This window comes from Rattus rattus, chromosome 14 (genome assembly GCF_011064425.1).
Source record: "Rattus rattus isolate New Zealand chromosome 14, Rrattus_CSIRO_v1, whole genome shotgun sequence".
Taxonomy (NCBI): domain Eukaryota; kingdom Metazoa; phylum Chordata; class Mammalia; order Rodentia; family Muridae; genus Rattus; species Rattus rattus.
Window position 1 is genome coordinate 73,062,953 of NC_046167.1, and position 17,357 is coordinate 73,080,309.

The 17,357-nt window shown below is 51.8% G+C and overlaps 1 protein-coding gene across 1 annotated transcript in view; it reads left to right on the plus strand.

The window, feature by feature from the left end:
- Cdhr2 (cadherin related family member 2) overlaps positions 1 to 17,142 on the plus strand; it is a 37,034-nt gene extending 19,892 nt beyond the window's left edge. Inside the window, exons 13-32 of the mRNA XM_032919618.1 lie at positions 101 to 256; positions 339 to 500; positions 751 to 812; positions 1,376 to 1,619; positions 4,495 to 4,734; positions 6,197 to 6,266; positions 6,558 to 7,163; positions 8,371 to 8,442; positions 9,241 to 9,290; positions 10,725 to 10,873; positions 11,043 to 11,151; positions 12,375 to 12,463; positions 12,762 to 12,830; positions 12,924 to 13,001; positions 13,102 to 13,162; positions 13,251 to 13,375; positions 13,788 to 13,901; positions 13,982 to 14,059; positions 14,259 to 14,316; positions 16,923 to 17,142. Coding sequence (XP_032775509.1) covers positions 101 to 256; positions 339 to 500; positions 751 to 812; positions 1,376 to 1,619; positions 4,495 to 4,734; positions 6,197 to 6,266; positions 6,558 to 7,163; positions 8,371 to 8,442; positions 9,241 to 9,290; positions 10,725 to 10,873; positions 11,043 to 11,151; positions 12,375 to 12,463; positions 12,762 to 12,830; positions 12,924 to 13,001; positions 13,102 to 13,162; positions 13,251 to 13,375; positions 13,788 to 13,901; positions 13,982 to 14,059; positions 14,259 to 14,316; positions 16,923 to 17,066 — 2,736 coding nt within the window. The 3' untranslated portion in view covers positions 17,067 to 17,142. The remainder of the gene's footprint in view (positions 1 to 100; positions 257 to 338; positions 501 to 750; positions 813 to 1,375; positions 1,620 to 4,494; positions 4,735 to 6,196; positions 6,267 to 6,557; positions 7,164 to 8,370; positions 8,443 to 9,240; positions 9,291 to 10,724; positions 10,874 to 11,042; positions 11,152 to 12,374; positions 12,464 to 12,761; positions 12,831 to 12,923; positions 13,002 to 13,101; positions 13,163 to 13,250; positions 13,376 to 13,787; positions 13,902 to 13,981; positions 14,060 to 14,258; positions 14,317 to 16,922) is intronic.
- The last annotated feature ends 215 nt before the right edge of the window (positions 17,143 to 17,357 follow it).

Here is a 17,357-nt window from a genome sequence, read left to right on the forward strand (position 1 = left end):
GGGGCTTCTGCAGAAGGCCTGAGCGTGGAGGTGGAGGGGAAGACTCAGGGAGGCGGAAATTGCATCGGGCTAACCCCTACAATGTCACCCTCCTTTACAGGGTGCCAATGGCACGTTCCTGCTTTCCCTGACGGGCACAGACGCTGAAGCCTTCAACGTGTCCCCAGAGCGAGCGGCCGTGTCTGTCAGTGTGCAGGTGGTGGTGAAAAATTCAGAGATGGTGGACTACGAAAAGAAGAGGAAGATGAGTGTGCAGGTACGGTGTGCCGAGATGCTGAGGGATACAGACGCCATGGGCAGCTGGGCCCCTGTACTGCCCAGTGCTCTCCTGTCCTCAGGTTGTGGCCACTGACTCAGTCAGCGGCAACTACTCAGTTGCCACGGTGACCATCCACCTTCGAAACATCAATGACCACCGGCCCGTGTTCTCTAAGAGTTTGTATGAACTCACCGTGCCAGAGAACAGTCCAGCAGGTTTTCTGGTCACCGACAGCATCGAGGTGAGTGATGTTGGCTGGGTCCCTCTGGGAGAAGAGCTGCTGGGCAGGGCGGATCGATCTCAGACTGTCCCAGACCTTGTTTCATTCAGTGTCACCGGGTCTCTGTGAGTGTGCATAGAAATGTATCTGGGTGTGGTGTGGGGTGTCTGGGTGTGAACGGAGATGCGGTGGGCTTCAGAGTCGGGGTGCACAGCAGCTGTGTGACACAGATGGCCCCCGTTTCCAGTGTTCCGCCATCCTTCCCTCACAGGCTACAGACCTAGATGGGGACGAATGGGGTCCTATCACCTACAGTCTGCTTCCAGGAGCTGGGTAAGATCTTAAGGTGGGGGCGGGGGATACAGCAGAGTACCCTGCGAAGGTACAAAGTGCTCACTCGTGCGTCCGTTCCAGAAAAACAATCTAAACAAAAAAAAAAATGATTGGTTTTCTGTGACTATAATAAAATACTCGGGGCAGGGTATTCTCTAAAGAGAAAGGTTTATTTAGTCCTGGAGGCTCAGAGGCATGGGGTGCCATCCACTGTGCCCTGTGAGGACTTGATAGTATATTAAATCACATGATGGGGCCGTGTATGAGAAGAGATCACATGGCAAGATAGGAAACCAGAGGAAGAGAAGGGGTGAGGAGGGACAGTTTCCCAAAAGGCCCTACCTCTCAGAGACTCCTGCAAGTCCTGACATCATCACACACTGTGGGCCAAGGGTCCAACACCTGGGGGCTTGAGGGCACTCACGGCTTGACCACTCCACCGTCAGAAGCAAATACTGCACAAGGTTCCTTTAGGTCTGCCTTATTACCATTTGTCTGAAATTCAAACCTAAGTGCACATGCACCCTGTCGTTTTATTGGCTAAATCTGGCCACCCCGAGCAGAGAAGACCTGTTTGAGGTGGATCCAAACTCGGGGAATGTGACGGTGAAGAATGGCACGCTGCTGGACCGGGAGAAGCAGGCCATGTACTACCTCACGATGCAGGCCACCGACGGTGGGAACCAGTCTACTACCACCATGCTGCAGATCACCCTGTTGGATGTCAATGACAACCCACCCGTGGTCCGAGGCTCCTACAACATCTTTGTGCCAGAGGAGGATGGCAATGTCTCTGTGACCATCCAGGTGAGAGCCGCACTGGACCTGGTCAGGGAGGTTGAGGAGGGGACTGTGCTGCCCCTGCGTGAAGTCTCAGCTCTACATTACGGCTCTGAGGAAGTTGCTCAGTTTCTCTGGGCATCTATTTCCTCTTAGAAAACAAAGGGTCCTTATTCACAGGGGCAGCAGGGTATCATGCGATAAAGGATTTGTTTGTACCCTGCACAGGTCTGGTGTGGAACAGACCTTCACAAACAAACCGCTCTTTAATACACACATTCCCAACTCATTCCAAAAATATTCGATGTGGCTCACTTAAAAAGTGAAGATTCCAAGCAAGGCATGGCGGTGCACACCTTTAAATCCAGCGCTCTGTGATGCACAGGCAGAGGGATCTCTGAGGTTAAGGCCAGCCTCTACAGAGCGAGTTCCAAGACTGCCAGGGTTATACAGAGAAAACCTGTTTTGAGAAAAACAAAACAAAAACCAAAATCCAGGGAACGAATAACAAGAAATGGGTGGCAAAGAATACAGTTAGAGAGCATGAGGCTGAGAATTTCTCCTTTAGGCTGACCTGGAGGGACAGCTTGTGAGAAGGGGCTTGCAGGTTCTTACAGGCTGTCACGCTATCCCTCAGGGACTGAGGCTCCCTGCGGATGTTCCAAGGCTTTTCTGAGAGTGGCAGGACTGTAGTCCAGATCTTCCTGGTAGGTAGGTGTGTGTGTGTGTGTGTGTGTGTGTGTGTGTGTGTGTGTGTGTGTGTGTGCCCTGTGTGCCCGTGCACACGTGCACATTGGTGGTTTTGCCTGCATTTGTCTGTGTGAGGGTTCCAGATCCTCTGGAACTAGAGTTATAGACAGTTGTGAGCTGCAGTGTAGGAGGAGCTGGGAATTGAACCCAGGTCCCATGGCAGAGCAGCCGGGGCTCTTAACCTCTGAGCCATCTCTCCAGCCCCCTGGGCTTGGACTTTAGGAGCCTGCTGGAAGAAACATTTTTTTTTTCTTTCTTTTCTATTTTTCGGAGCTGGGGATCGAACCCAGGGCCTTGCGATTGCTAGGCAAGCGCTCTACCACTGAGCTAAATCCCCAACCCCTGGAAGAAACATTCTGATCTGCCGGAGAAGTGCTCAGTGAACTGGCTCGCCTTTGAGGGGGTGGATTGGTCTCCCCTTTGGAAGAGCCCTCTCTGGTTGCTTATGAAGGGCACGTTTCCCGAGGGAGACCCAACAGAACTGAAGAGAAGGCAGTGATGGTGGGGTGAGCAGGGAGGAAAGACGAAGAAAAGCTTCTAGATCAGCACCTGGCGGAGCACTGGCTTCCCACCAGGTCCTCTGACGAACCCCGGTGCTCAGAGGTGAAGCCACTCCGACTCCTGTTCCTGGGGCTCCCACTAAAGCAAGACGAAGACCTTTACTGATGGGGTCATCTGTGCTGTCAGAGGTGTCAGGGAGCTGCAGAGATGACAGTATGGTCGGAAGGCAGGCGGAAGGGCCCAGGCTGAAGCGAGGGGAACAGAAGAACATGTACTCTTTGTGCTGGCTCATTCCAGTACAATCCAGCATGTTTGGGCCCTGACAAGACAAGAATGTATTTGTTTACACGCTCACACCCTTTATGTGAAGAATGAGCAGTTTAAAGTGTGGACATCACGACAGCCAGATCTGGTGGTGCATATCTTCGATTTCACCTTTAAAAGGCAGACACAGGCAGATCTCTGTGGAGTCCAGGCCAGCCAGGGCTACAGAGTGAGACTCTGCTTCAAAGTAAGTTGGGTGGAGCTCGAGGGATTGCAGTTTAGAGCACTGCCTGCTCTTGTAGAGAGGACCCAGATTTGATTCCCAGCTCCCACATAGTAGCTCACAACCATCTGTAACTCCGGTTCCAGGGGATCTGGTGCCCTCTTCTGGCTCACGTGGGCACTGCACACCGAGGGGATGCTTACATTCATGCAGGCAAAACACTCAAACACATAAAATAGAAAATCGTTCACATTTTAAACATGGAAAAACTGGGCTAGGGGTGTCATTTGGCTGGTAGAGGGCTTGCCTGGCATGTGTAAAAAGCACCGGGTTCTGTTCCCAACACCACATAGACAGGATGTGTCTGTGCACGCCTGTGATCTCGGCCCTCTGGAGGTGGAGGATCAGAAGTTTAAAGCCATCACTTGGCTATGTAGTGAGTTTGAGGCCAGCTTGGGCCCCATAAGACTATGTCTCTAAATAAATAAATACATAAATAAATAGCTTTCCGTGTGTTTGTGTGTGTGTGTGTGTGTGTGTGTGTGTGTGTGTAGTAGTAGTAGTAGTAGTAGTAGCAGTAGTAGCAGTAGTAGTAGCAGTACTAGTAGTACTACTACTAGTAGTACTAGTAGTAGCAGAAGAAGCAGCAGTAGTACTACTAGTAGTAGTAGTAGCAGTTGCAGCAGCAGTAGTAGTACTAATACTACTACTAGTAGCAGTAGCAGTAATAGTAGTAGTAGCAGCAGCAGCAGCAGCAGTAGTAGTAGTAGTAGCAGTAATAGTAGTAGTAGTAGTAGCAGTAGCAGCAGCAGCAGCAGCAGCAGTAGTAGTACTAGTAATAACAGAGACAGAGTCAGAGAAACAAAAAACCAACCCCGTTGAGTCTCTGTACATACTCCCCCACTCCCATTTCTGCATCAGCACCATGGGAGCCCCCACTTCAGGTCTCCTCTGAAGATCTTGTACGATCCAGTCAACACTTCTCTGGGAGACCGACAAGCTCAGGGTTGAGACTGAGAGCTTCTGCTGGCTGTGCCTTGCATCTCAACACGGAGTCATGGCCTGTGTCCTCCGGCTCCAGACAATGGCCACTTAGACCAGCGCTGGAGGGAGGGGTTAGGCCTGAAACCCATATACCTGATTGGAGGCCAACTATGTCCGCAGGCCTATGATGATGACCAGCCAGGCACCAACAACAGCCGCCTGCTCTTCAGCCTGCTTCCTGGGTCCTATAGCCAGAACTTCTCCATAGACCCCGACACAGGGCTCCTCAGGAATCTTGGGCCCCTGGACCGAGAGGCCATTGACCCTGCCCTGGAGGGCCGCATCGTGCTAACGGTGCATGTGGCTGACTGTGGCGAGCCTTCCCTCAGCACTGATGTCAATGTCACCATCACTGTGGAGGTAAGCAGGGTACTCTCACAGAGCCTGGCTCCCTGGTTCTGGCACAAGCTATACTTCCTGCCTCGGTACAGCATGGTAGATAAGAGGTTGGGAACTGGGCTGCAGAGCCTTTGGCCGTCCTTGTCCTTAAGTCAGGAAGACTGGGTGCGAAATCAGCCTGTGTGAATGGAGATGTTCTTAAGAGGGGGGTCACCCAGGCAGGGCTCTCAGTGCCTTAGCTCTGATTGCCGTGCATGGAGTCTTGTCCGGGACCGTCTTGGCTGCCAGCAAGCAGAGGCCAGAGTCAGGTGAACCTGGTTCCAATTGTGTTTCCTGAACACCAAGAGGTGGAGATCAGGGCCAAGCTGGTGCACACCTCTAATCTCAATACTTGGGAGACTGTGGTTGAGAGTTCTAGCCCGTCCTGGGCTATACAGCAGAGCTTGTGACCCCGGGGGATGGCAGATTTAGGATTCGTTGGCTTCCTGGGACCAAGGTAGAATACTAAAGGAAAAGGGAAGAATTACGCTTACTGAATTAGAACGGTCCTTTTGCCCTATGAGTTTCACACTCTTGCTTTAAGTATCAGAAGCTGCCCTATTTTTAAATAAGGACACAAGCCCTAAGAGGCCAGAGCCGTGGGAGAGGCAGAGCGGGTGTCTTAGTCACTGTGGTGTGAGGTAGGATGACCATGAGAATTCAGCAGCCTTGTGCAGGGATCCAGGGGTGCCTGTCTCAGGAGTCACTGTCAGGAGCTCAGGAGATGAGTTACACGATGTGACCTCTATCCTCAGAAAAAGACAAAGGAGGAGGGAAGGAGGAGAGAGCGGGGAGAGGAAAGAAAGACAAAGGGAAAGGAAGGAGGGAGAGGAAGGGAAGGAAGGAGGAGGAGGAGGGAGGTCTCTGTTCTATGGTCATGTAGACAAAACCGACCACCAAAGCACGAGTGTATGCTCACAGATAAGGAAGGGCTGCGTGCATCCCCCAGGCACATGACCGGACTGAGGAGAACCTGGAAGACAGGGTTCCAGCTGTGCAGGGACAGAGAGCATCAGGGTCTAGCTCAGAGTGAGCACAGAGCTGGTGTCACCGGACCTCAGGCTAAGCCAGATGGGGACAGAGAGAGGGACCCAGAACAGTTTTGGAAAGTGGAACTAGGGTGGTTCTAGGCCGAGTTCAGACAAACAGAAGGACCACTTCCTGGCTTTCTTTTTTTTTTTCTCTCTTTTCTTTTTTTCAGAGCTGGGGACCAAACCCAAGGCCTTGTGCTTGCTAGGCAAGCGCTCTACCACTGACCTAATCCCCAACCCCCTTCCTGGCTTTCTTTGGAGGGTTTACACCTGGAAACTGGGCGGTGCAGTCGGAGGGATACAGAGTTGATGGCTCTGTCTGTAGAGATATTTCCGGGTTCTTAGATGGCTCTGGAGAGGGTGAACCTGGGGCTGCTAGTGTCTTTAGGACTCAGACGTGCCTCTCCCTTTAGGACATCAATGACAACCTGCCTATATTCAACCAATCCTCTTACGAATTCTTTGTGATGGAGAGAGTTCCGGGTATGTGTCCTCTAGGCTGGTTGGGGGGGGGGGATACCAGGGCTAGCTGTGCCAAGGGAGGGGAATATGTATCCTAGCAACATGGCTACATGCAGGATGCTCCTGCCGGCATCATCCTTTGGTGAGGCCGAACTTAGGGGAAGGGTAAGGCCGAACTTGGAGGAGGGTCATGTTTATATCCCATCTCTGACACCCATCAGTAAGGCCCATGCTAAGGGCTCCGTTATAGGACCAGCCTGGAGTCCCGAGGCCTGCACTGGCACCCCTCCACGCTCTGTCTTTTGTCCACAGGAGCACCGGTGGGCACAGTCAAGGCCTGGGATGCTGACCAGACAGCAGCCAACAACCGGATCAGCTTCAGCCTGTCTGGGACTGGCGCCAACAACTTTATTCTCCAAAGCAATGTGTTGGCACTAGGGTGGGCAGAGGGTCACCTCTGGTTGCTCCCCGACGTGAGCCTGGATTATGAGACGCAGAAGCTCTTCAACCTGACAGTGAGTGCGGAGAACCCAGGCCCCCAGGGCCTAGAATCTACGGCAAACATCACCGTGGTTGTGGTGGATGTGAATGATGAGCCACCTACCCTGGACGCAGCCTCACTCCAGAGCATCTCTGTGGCTGAGAATGGCTCCGAGCATGGCCAGGTGGCTCAGGTGATAGCCCAGGACGTGGACACTAACGCCTTGCTAAGGATAGAGCTAGTGGACGTCCTCTGCACCAAGGCTGGCGTTGATGTGGGCAGCGTCTGCCACGGCTGGTTCTCCGTGGACACCAACGGCTCTGTGTACATCAATCAGAGTGAGGCCATCGACTATGAGGTTTGCCACCTGGTCACGTTGGTTTTGCGGGCACAGGACCTTGCCACAGACCTCGGCTTTGACGCTTACAGCAGCAATGGTGAGAAGGCCTGCAGGGAGGCGGCTCAGGGTCGGATGACCCACATCAGCCCTCGCCAACCATGTCTCTAGCCACGCCCTCTTGAGGCAGCCACTCCCTCTTGAGGCAGCCACGCCCTCTTGAGGCTTCTGTTCTCCCATCTGTCCAGTGTGGGTGGGCCAGGGGGTGGGCTATGGAGAACGAAAACAGTGGTGTTTAGTGGATTGCCTGGAAGCCCCACCCCCACCCCCTCCCGCTGAAGGCTGCCATTTTGTGAGGAGCAGTCTGCATCCTCATCCCATTCCATACAGGCACAAGGGCTACGATAACAGTGAGCACAGCACAGGACCGTGCCAGGCACCTTTTTTTTTTTTCTTTCTTTTTTTCGAGTTGGGGACCAACCCAGGGCCTTGCGCTTGCTAGGGCAAGCGCCACCACTGAGCTAAATCCCCAACCCCCCGGTGCCAGGCACCTTAAAGCTCATTTTATTCCTGCACCACTCATGAGCTAGCCATACCCATCCAACCTAGAGATGAGGAGGCCAAGGCACAGACTGGGCACGGGGCACGAGTTTTTTATTTTTGTTTTATTGAGACAGGGTCTCGCTCTGTGGCCCGAGCTGACTTCAGATTTATAATCCTCCTGCCTCGGCCTCCCACGTGGTGCAATTTACAGTTGTGTGTCAGTACTCGTGGCTCAGAGTGAGTGTTCAAATGACTAGCTGACATAAAATGTATACGTCATACTTATACATTAATACAGACAGACAGACATTTTATATACATACATACGTACATACGTGCATACATATTCACACACACATACACACATACACACTTTTAGGTGTGTTAAGAATGGAGCCCTGGATCTTGCTTGCGCCAACCAAGAGTGATGCCCATCTAAGTATAGTAAGCCTGGTCAGCTGGGGCAGAGCCAGGCCCCTTCCTGAACTGCCTCTCTCGCGTGGATCTGACTAGCTGTTTGCGCTTTGTGAGAGTAGGAACAATACTAAGATCCGGAACCTCCAGAGGACACCTGGGCGAGGGAGCAGGGGCGCATGGGGGCAGGCAGAGCAGGGACAGACAGGGGTGGGGGGGGTGGGTGGGCAGGGTGGGTGGGCGGAGGGCGGTTGGGGGGCAGACAGCGGAAGCCTGCTGAGGCTCAGGCTTAGGCTCTCCTCTGGAGAACTTTGCTCAGAGCTTTCACCCACGGGACCTTATTTACCCAGGAAGCCTTCTCATCAACATCAAGGACAAGAATGACAATACCCCCTACTTTCTGCCCAACAACCAGACCTTCGGTGAGTGAGTGTGACAACCCATCTTCAACTTGTATCCACACACACCTTGTATCATGGGATTACCCTCAGACACCTCCCTCCCCACCTCCCACCTCCATAAAGCCTCCCTAGGCCTCAGAAGGATCCAGCCCACCTCTGCGCCTGCGGGGGTTGTAGCTCAAAGGGACATCTGAGTTTTTATTCCAGCTCTGTCTTAGCTGATGGCTGGCTCTAAAGCAAGTCTTTCCACTTTGGGCCTTGATTTCCTTATCTGTACAATGAGAGATGGGCGCCTCGCCAACGGCAGTCTCCCACCCCACCTCCCTGGGGAACAGCTGAGATGGAGTCGCTTCTGCAGAGGGATTGGGGATAGGTTTGTGGAGTGGACTTGGATTATAGTCAATGCTGGGCACTGTTCTAGCTGTACTTATAGCCAGGTGGGCACTGTCCCAGCTGTACTTATAGCCAGGTGGGCACTGCCTCACAGCTGTACTTATAGCCAGGTGGGCACTGTCTCACAGCTGTACTTATAGCCAGGTGGGCACTGCCCCAGCTGTACTTATAGCCAGGTGGGCACTGCCTCACAGCTGTACTTATAGCCAGGTGGGCACTGCCCCAGCTGTACTTATAGCCAGGTGGGCACTGTCTCACAGCTGTACTTATAGCCAGGTGGGCACTGTCTCACAGCTGTACTTATAGCCAGGTGGGCACTGTCTCACAGCTGTACTTATAGCCAGGTGGGCACTGCCTCACAGCTGTACTTATAGCCAGGTGGGCACTGTCCCAGCTGTACTGACCTCTCCCTGCTCACATTCCTAGTGATCATCCCAGAGCTTGTGTTGCCCAACCAGCAGGTGGCTTCTGTCCAGGTGAGTCCTCAGCCCTTATCTGTCACAGTAACCCCAGGGGACAGAACTAAAGGCTTTGCGCACCTTTCAACTGCTCTAAAGATGTTTTAACCCTAGGTCCGATGGGCTGAGCGTGGGCTCACCAAGCCTGGGTTGTGGTGGCGCTTGCCCAATCGATGAGTTCCCGTTCTGCTAATTGTTCAATTTAGCATTCATAAAGATTTTATGACCAGAAGTACTATTTGTAGGCTACGTTTTCCTGACCATGCCAGAATTCTTGAGTGTGATGAGGAGCCCAGAGCCAATTGTAAATTAATAGGCTTTCTTCCCTTAAATAGCTCTCTGAGCACAGTTCTAGCACTGCTTTTGATTTATGGTGATGGATGTGGGTGTGTGCCTAGAAGGTGGCCAGGCCATGGAGGGTGAGCCCCGAGGCTGGAGGTCCCTTGCCTCTGCGGGATTATGCTTCCCTTCCTTTTTGTGTGTGTTTTGAGACAGGTTCTGACTATGTAGCCTTGGCTGTTTTGGAACTCACCATGCAGAACAGTTTTGCCTGGAATCCACCTGCCTCTGCTTCTGCTGAGAGTAAAGGCACGGGTCACTGTGCCCAGCTCAGCCTGCCTCTTTGACAAGAGACTGGTGGCTCCTGTACTAGGCTTGGAAAGGCCTGGCCGACCCCATAAAGAGTTGAGGGTGTCCTTAGGAATTCTCCTGGGGACCTCAATTCTCCCTTTCTAGATTGTTTTAAGGGTTAATCCAGTTAATTGCCAATCCTCAGCCAACCATATGGCAATGTTCCAATTTAGTCATGGCTTTGAGTCGTTTTCTTTTCCTTTTTCTATTTTTCGGAGCTGGGGACCGAACCCAGGGCCTTGCGCTTGCTAGGCAAGCGCTCTACCACTGAGCTAAATCCCCAACCCTGTTGCCTTCCTTTTGAAGACACTGGAGCGAGTCCAGATGTTCGTCCCTCCTTCTTGTCCATTTCTGGGCCACTAGGGACTATGGACTCACTTTAGTCAGCCCTGACGTGAGGGCTTTAAGGAGAGGGTGCACACTGTTGATGCTGTTCAGCTGAGCAAGGCTGTGACTGGGAGTGGGTGTGTATGTGCTTGGCAGTTGAGAAGAGAGCAAGGCAGGTTTTAGTACAGGAGGGCTTTGGATGTTGATCTGTTATTTTGGGGTACATGAGAAAGACTGAGGCAAATGTGGATGTATAGTGATCTCGCTCTTTAAAAAGCCCGAGCCAGGTCTGGTGTACATTTCTGTAGACTTCTGAGGCAGAGGCAGAAGGATCACAGAAAGTTCAAAGCCATTCTGCTCTAATAGTGAGTTCCAGACCAGCCAGGACTATATAGTGAGACCTATAAGAAAGGTATATTTGCAGTGGCCACTGTAGCTTCTGATCGTGGTGGGAGAGAGAAAAGGCCTCTCTCTAGACATCCTCTCTTGCTCTAGGCCAGAGATGAGGACTCGGAAGACAACGGGATCATCAAGTTCTCCATCCTGAAAGCAGATTTCGTCCCCAAGGACGGGGCTATCAACCCTGTCCAGGTCTTCCGGATTTCCCAATCAGTGGAAGCTGGCCTGTACACTGGCAGCATCGAGTAATGTGACGATGGGTGCCTGGGTGGGGTGGGGTGGGGTGGGTGGGGTGGGGAGCCTAAACCTGAGGCAGGGTCTCCGTCCCGGAAGGTGTACAGGTGGTTTCTCAGTAGCACTGTAAGAACCCAGGCTAGCTTACAGAATAACGCTATGTCATTACTTCTCTCATAGGCTGGTGACCAACCTTGATTCCACTCTCCAAGGTACATACCAGGTGACAGTCCAGGCCCAGGACCAGCCCGCTATGGATCCTGCCCTCGAAACACAGACCACTCTGAATGTGAGTGCCGTTCCCTGCCTCTGGCGCCTGCTGTTCTCGGCTAGCCCGTGTTTCTGGTTTTTGTTTGTTTTTGTGTTTTGTGGTTTTAAGACAGGTTCTCACTATGTAGCTTTGGCTAGCCTGGAGCCCCTATGTAGACAAGGCTGGCCTTGAACTCACAGAGATCCACTTGTCTCTGTCTACCAAGTGCTGGGATTAAAGGCCTGCTCTACTGAAGTTTTATCCAGAATAATTGTTACAGTCAGATGGACCTGTAACCCTGTTGTTTGGGAACAAAAGCAGAAGGAGCTTGAATTTTAGGCCAGTCTGGGCTCTATAGCAAGATCTGGCCTTAAAACAAATCATAAATCACACACACACATGCACACACACAGAGACACACACAGAGACACACATGTACCTACACACAGACACATACAGATGTACAGACAGACACACAGAGATATACACAAACACAGATACACATACAGACACACACAGAGATACACACATACACAGACACACACACAGATATACAAACACACACAGACACATACAGAGAGACAAACTCAGACACAAAGACACACACAGACACACATAGACACACACACAGACACAGACACAGACACACACAGACACATACAGATGTACCGATAGACACACAGATATACACAAACACAGATACACATACAGACGCACACACAGGGATACACAGAGATACACACAGGCACACACACAGACACACACACAGAGATACACACACAGAGATATACAAACACATACAGACACACACAGAGAAACAAACTCAGACACACAGACTCACACACACACACACACACACACACATGCACATAAACACACACATAGATACATACACAGATACACACACACATACACACACACAGATACACATAAACACACACATAGACACATACACAGATACACACATACATACACATACACACACACACAGATACACATAAACACACACATAGACACATACACAGATACACACATACATACACATACACACACAGATACACATAAACACACACATAGACACATACATAGATATACGCATACATACACATACACACACACGCTTCTAATGTGTGTGTACAGTGTACATCACATGGTACGTGTGCTATAATAGTGCCTGCGTGTCCTGGGAAACATGTGCTGTTGGTGATCTTGTGGTTGCCCCATGTTTCTGATGTCTCCTCTGCCCACCCCTTCTGCCCTAGCTCTTCACTGTGGACCAGAGCTACCGAGTGAGGCTGCAGTTCTCCACCAGCAGGGAGGATGTTGGTGCCAATATGGAGGAGATTAAGGCGTAGGTCTGGGGAGTACAAGGCTGGGCCATTGGAAGAATGGGGTCTAAGAGGCTGGTCTCAAAGAACTAGATGAAATTCCTCTCTACCCTGTCCCTGACCCATACTTGACCTTGTCCCCACCTTTGATCCTGTGCCTGTATCCCAAGCCAGGGCCCGGGAGAAAGAATGCCATTTCTGATGTGTGTAGAGGTGTCAGCAAAGCACACCCTTCCCATCCACACAACTCCTGATTCTGCTGCACAGCCCTGTCCGGGTGATTGTGATCCATGTGATCTGTGATACCTGCATTCTCTCTAGGGCCCTTATCCAGGCGACCAGGACCTCTGTGTACGTTGTGACGATCCAGAACATAGACTCTATGGCTCGGTGAGTGTCCTCAGGCCCAGTGGCCGGGCTGAGGGAAGCAACAGTACTTAGAGACGCTTGCGGTGTTCATGGGCTGCTGTTTGTCTATTCCAGGGCCCGAGTCAACTCCTACATGGATGCTTACTTTGTCTTCTCCAATGGGTCAGCCCTGACTCTTACCGAGCTGAATGTGTGAGTTGGGGCGGTCTGGGAGGGTGGGCAAGGGAAATCAGGACAAGAGGCTTCCGGGGGAGGTCAGTGACTCTTGGGTCTAAGCAGGGTTCTGTGGCAGGATGATCCGGAAAGACCAGGATGCATTGAGGCAGCTGCTGCAACTGGGACTGGTGGTGGTGGTGAGTGTACCCTCCCCCTGTCCCCCAGAGGTCACAGGTGGGGGAGGGGTGCGGCTCCCACAGCGTCCTCTCCCTCCCTCTTCTCCAGAGCTCCCAGGAGACCCAGGAATTTAATCAGACACAACTGCTCACCAACGTCATCATAGGACTGGTGGTGTCTTTGGTGCTTGTCCTTGTGATCATGATCACGGCCCTCGTGTGTTTTCGGAAGAGGTACGGCTTGCATTTCTCCCTGTTCCTCTAGCTCTTTCTTGGCCCCAGTGCCCAGTGTGTGTGGGGTGGGTAGAAAGAACTTAGGGTCAAACCTCTAGACCCCTAACCTGCAGAATGGGCTTTGTGCTAGATTCCTCCATGGATTTGGGGTAGAAATGCTGGGCCCCCCAAACTGTTACCATTTCCTCATGCTAGAACACGGTTGGTAGCTTCCCGAGTTTTACTCCGGCTATGACTTCTGGCGGCCCTTGTGTCTTTTGGCAACACATTCCCTTGGCTTTCGGTTTCCACTCCCTACAAAATGCAACTAAAATTATCACCAGCCAGGATCCTTGTGAAGCCACCGTTGAGGGGGCCCCCACTAGGCACTGGGCCAGTATGTTGCAAATGTGACTTCCTCCCTGCTCAACAGCTACCACCGGAAGCTTCGAGCTATGAAGGCTGGCAAAGAGGCCCGGAAGACACCAATAGAGACGACGACTCCAGCTGCTGCTATCCCAGGGACTAATGTGTACAACACTGATCGGTGAGCAGGGGTCAAAGGGGAACAAGAAACCTTGTAAGATGGCTGAGGGTCACGGTTGCTTGACCAAACTTTCTCCCTAGGGCCAACCCCATGCTGGACCTCCCCACCAAGGACCTGGGATTGGAGTGCCACTCCTCCAGTGACTTGGACTATCACAGGTGAGTTGTATCTCTCACTACCAGACTAGTGGTTTGTGGAAGAGACAGAAGTGGTGAGGAGGAGGATGGTGGTGATGGTGCTGATGCTGCTGATGGTGATAAGGTTGATGGTGATGGTAGTGATGGTGGTGGCAAGGCCACAGACTGGGAGGGCTGGATCAGCTTGCTAACAATCTAAATTCAACCATTCTTTCTATAGCCTCAATTCCCTAGACGAGAACTCTGTGGACTTGGACACGGACAGTAAGGAATTCAAGGCAAGATGTGGGATGGGTTGGTACCTGGGGCTTCAGAGCTGAGACTCTTCTCAGGACGGGTGGGATTCAGGGTGAGTGAAGCCCAACACTGTCCCACTGTAATGTGTCCCACCTTAGTGAGTTGCTTCTTGCTTTTCGCTCTCAGTTCTCTGGAAATGGTCATCAAAACACAGGCTGTGCAAGGCTGGCATGGGGATTAAGCCACAGCGCGCATGTAGTGTCATGATAGAGAACTTGCTGAGCCTCTGGGGGTCAGGCAGCAGCAACAGAACAAGGGAAGGAAAAGCCCTGGCCCAACACATGTAGCCAGGACCTCTGTACAAATGCTGGAAGATTAGGTGGGAACGAAGTCTGGACGCAAGCAAAGGTAGCCAAGGAGAGGAAGGAAGCTCGATAAATAACCAAAGGACAGTGCCACTACTCGTTAACTAGGTTAGTTGGTTAGATGGTTGGTAGATGGGTCACACGCACACAACTTGAGCCCTTTTTTAGAAATGCCTGAGGAGTTGTGAAAGAACAAACGCTCTGTTCATACTCAGAGACCCTGATCTGGATGGCCTAGGGTAGATCAGGCAAGGGCACGCTCTCAAAGCTCTCCAGGGGACTCCAGCTTCTTGATGGGGCTTTTGATTTGTTTTGGGGGGTTCTGTTTTGTGATGGGGCCTTACTCTGTAGCCTAGCCCAGCCTCAAAGTTTCAAGTCTCCTGTCTCGGCCTCTTGAGTGGTAGGATCGCAGGTGTGTTGCCTTGCCTGACTCTCCAGGCAACCTCAATGTATAGGAGGAATGGAGACTCAGGGACTCAGTGAGGGTCTCTCTAGAGTGCTCCCCCTCCTCTCACAGGAAGTGATGGCTTTGGGCTCCATCAGCTGCAATAATTCCCTTCTTGGAAAGAAGTGGTGTTTGTAATGTCACAGAACCCTATTCTTTGGGCCCTTCACCCCACAGGACCCGCCAACTCTCAGGTCACCATCTTTATTTTTTCTTGAGGCCTCTCCTTCCTTCCTTCCTTCCTTCCTTCCTTTTTTCTTTTTTTTCTTTTAAATTTTTTTTGAGACAGTTTCTCTGTGTGGCTCTGGCTGTCCTGGAATTCTCTCTGTAGACCAGGCTGGCCTGAAATTCCAAGGTCTGCCTGCCTTTGCCTCCCGAGTACTGGGATTAACGGTGTGCACCACCACTGCCTGCTTAGAGGACTCATCTCTTGGATGGATCAAGCTAATGGAAGCTTCTTTTGGGCTCATACAAGGGCCCAGATGTATCATAATACAAAGACTGACATAGAGACCTCCTCTAGATTGGCTCTCAGGAATGGGGATCATGGGCAGCCAGTCAGACCCTGTGTGGCTCATCTCCGTGTGAAGATGGTTAGAGGCAAAAACAAAAACAACAACAACAAAAAAAAACAACCACAACAAAAACAAAACCCCCAACAACACAACCAAAAACAAACAAACCCAAACAAAATAAAACAAAAACCCCCAAAACCCTAGTGAATTTCTTTGACACAACTGAGGCAAAAAATGTCAGGGCCCAGAGAAGGGCAATGTGGGCCTCCTATCCCCAAGAGTAGAGTTAGAGGTTCCTGACTGCCCTGTGAGCTGGGAAAGAACAGGGCTTCTGAGAGAGGAGTATGGAGGAGTGTGACAGACTGGCTGGGGGACAGAGAGAGGTTCTTCTAGCAATCCCTGAGTGGCACGACCTATAAGGGCTCTGTTAACATTGTGAGCAACCGGGAGACCACCCAAGCCCCCTTGCTGACCAAGTAGCATGGGTGCAGATGCTCAGAGGCTGAAGGCTTGAGGCAGCCTGCAGGGCAAAAGTGGAGTCAGGTCTCTGGGCTTTGGTAGCAGATTACACTATTTAGTGCCATACCAGCTGCTTTGGGTTCAACGACTAACCCCTCAGGGCTTGCGGGTACTCCACTGTTTACCAGGGATAGCGACATTTCCGGGTTGGAAAAAGCCCTTATAGTATCTGGGGAAAGGTAGGGGTGGCTCAGGACTCTGACCCTGTGGAGAAGGGGCACAGTCACTGCTGTGGACTCACCTAGCTGTGTCACAGGAAGGTGCATCTGTGAGGAGGAATGTGGGGGTGGTGGGCTGTGTGTCTAATGTCACAAGGGAAGGGCAAGAGGACGGACAGCAGAGATGTGTGAGTGCCGTGATCAGGTGCAGGTGTAACCGTGGGTGACATTTCTAGAACAGATGGGAGATGCCAGTTCAAGCAGGATCCGTATTGTACCATGGACATCCACAAGAACGGCTGAGCAGTCTCCACCTCTCTCAGCAGGGGCTCCACGGCTATGCCAGGGAATCGAGGGACCTTGCCCAACACATGGCCTACTTTAGGGTACAGGTGGCTGGAACTGTGACAAAGTTGCTTTTTTGGCCTATGACTGGGCAGAATGCCAAAACACTGTGTTGCTGGGGTTAGGCAAAGGCCACAGATGACCTCCTAGGGCCACCCCACCTGTATACCACCCTTGGCCACTTCTGCTTCTGGGACACAGCAGAGTGAGCCTCAGAGAAACCCCAGCTGAGGAGCCATCAGCTGTCCTAGGGTCTGGGGCAAGAGCCCCATCTTTACCCTTCCCTCCTTGTCTCTGCAGAGGAAGGATCTTCTACACAATCCTCCTGAGTCTGACTCAGAGCCCCTGACTGCAGCGCTCTCAGGAAGGTCAGCAGGCACAAGTGGACAGCAGCAGAGGGAGCTGTCCTTCACCAACCCTGGCCTGGACACCACAGATCTGTGATGGAGACCCTCATTCTTCAAGCTCAAACCGTACCGTCTGCCCTCCCCTAAATATAATATATGCCTTGCTTTGCTTCTTACTTTCGATCATAGACGAGAGTTGGGGAAAGGTTTTATTACCAATGTATACTGTGACAGTTAGTAGCCAAAAACTGAGGCTAGAGGGTTACGGACCAGGACACTCAGTGGTTACAAGGAATGTGGGTCTCACAGCATTGTGGGTGGTGTGGGGAGAGGGATAAGAGAGGAACCTTTAAAAGACAGCTGTGAATGTCAAATGGGCCCTCCATCT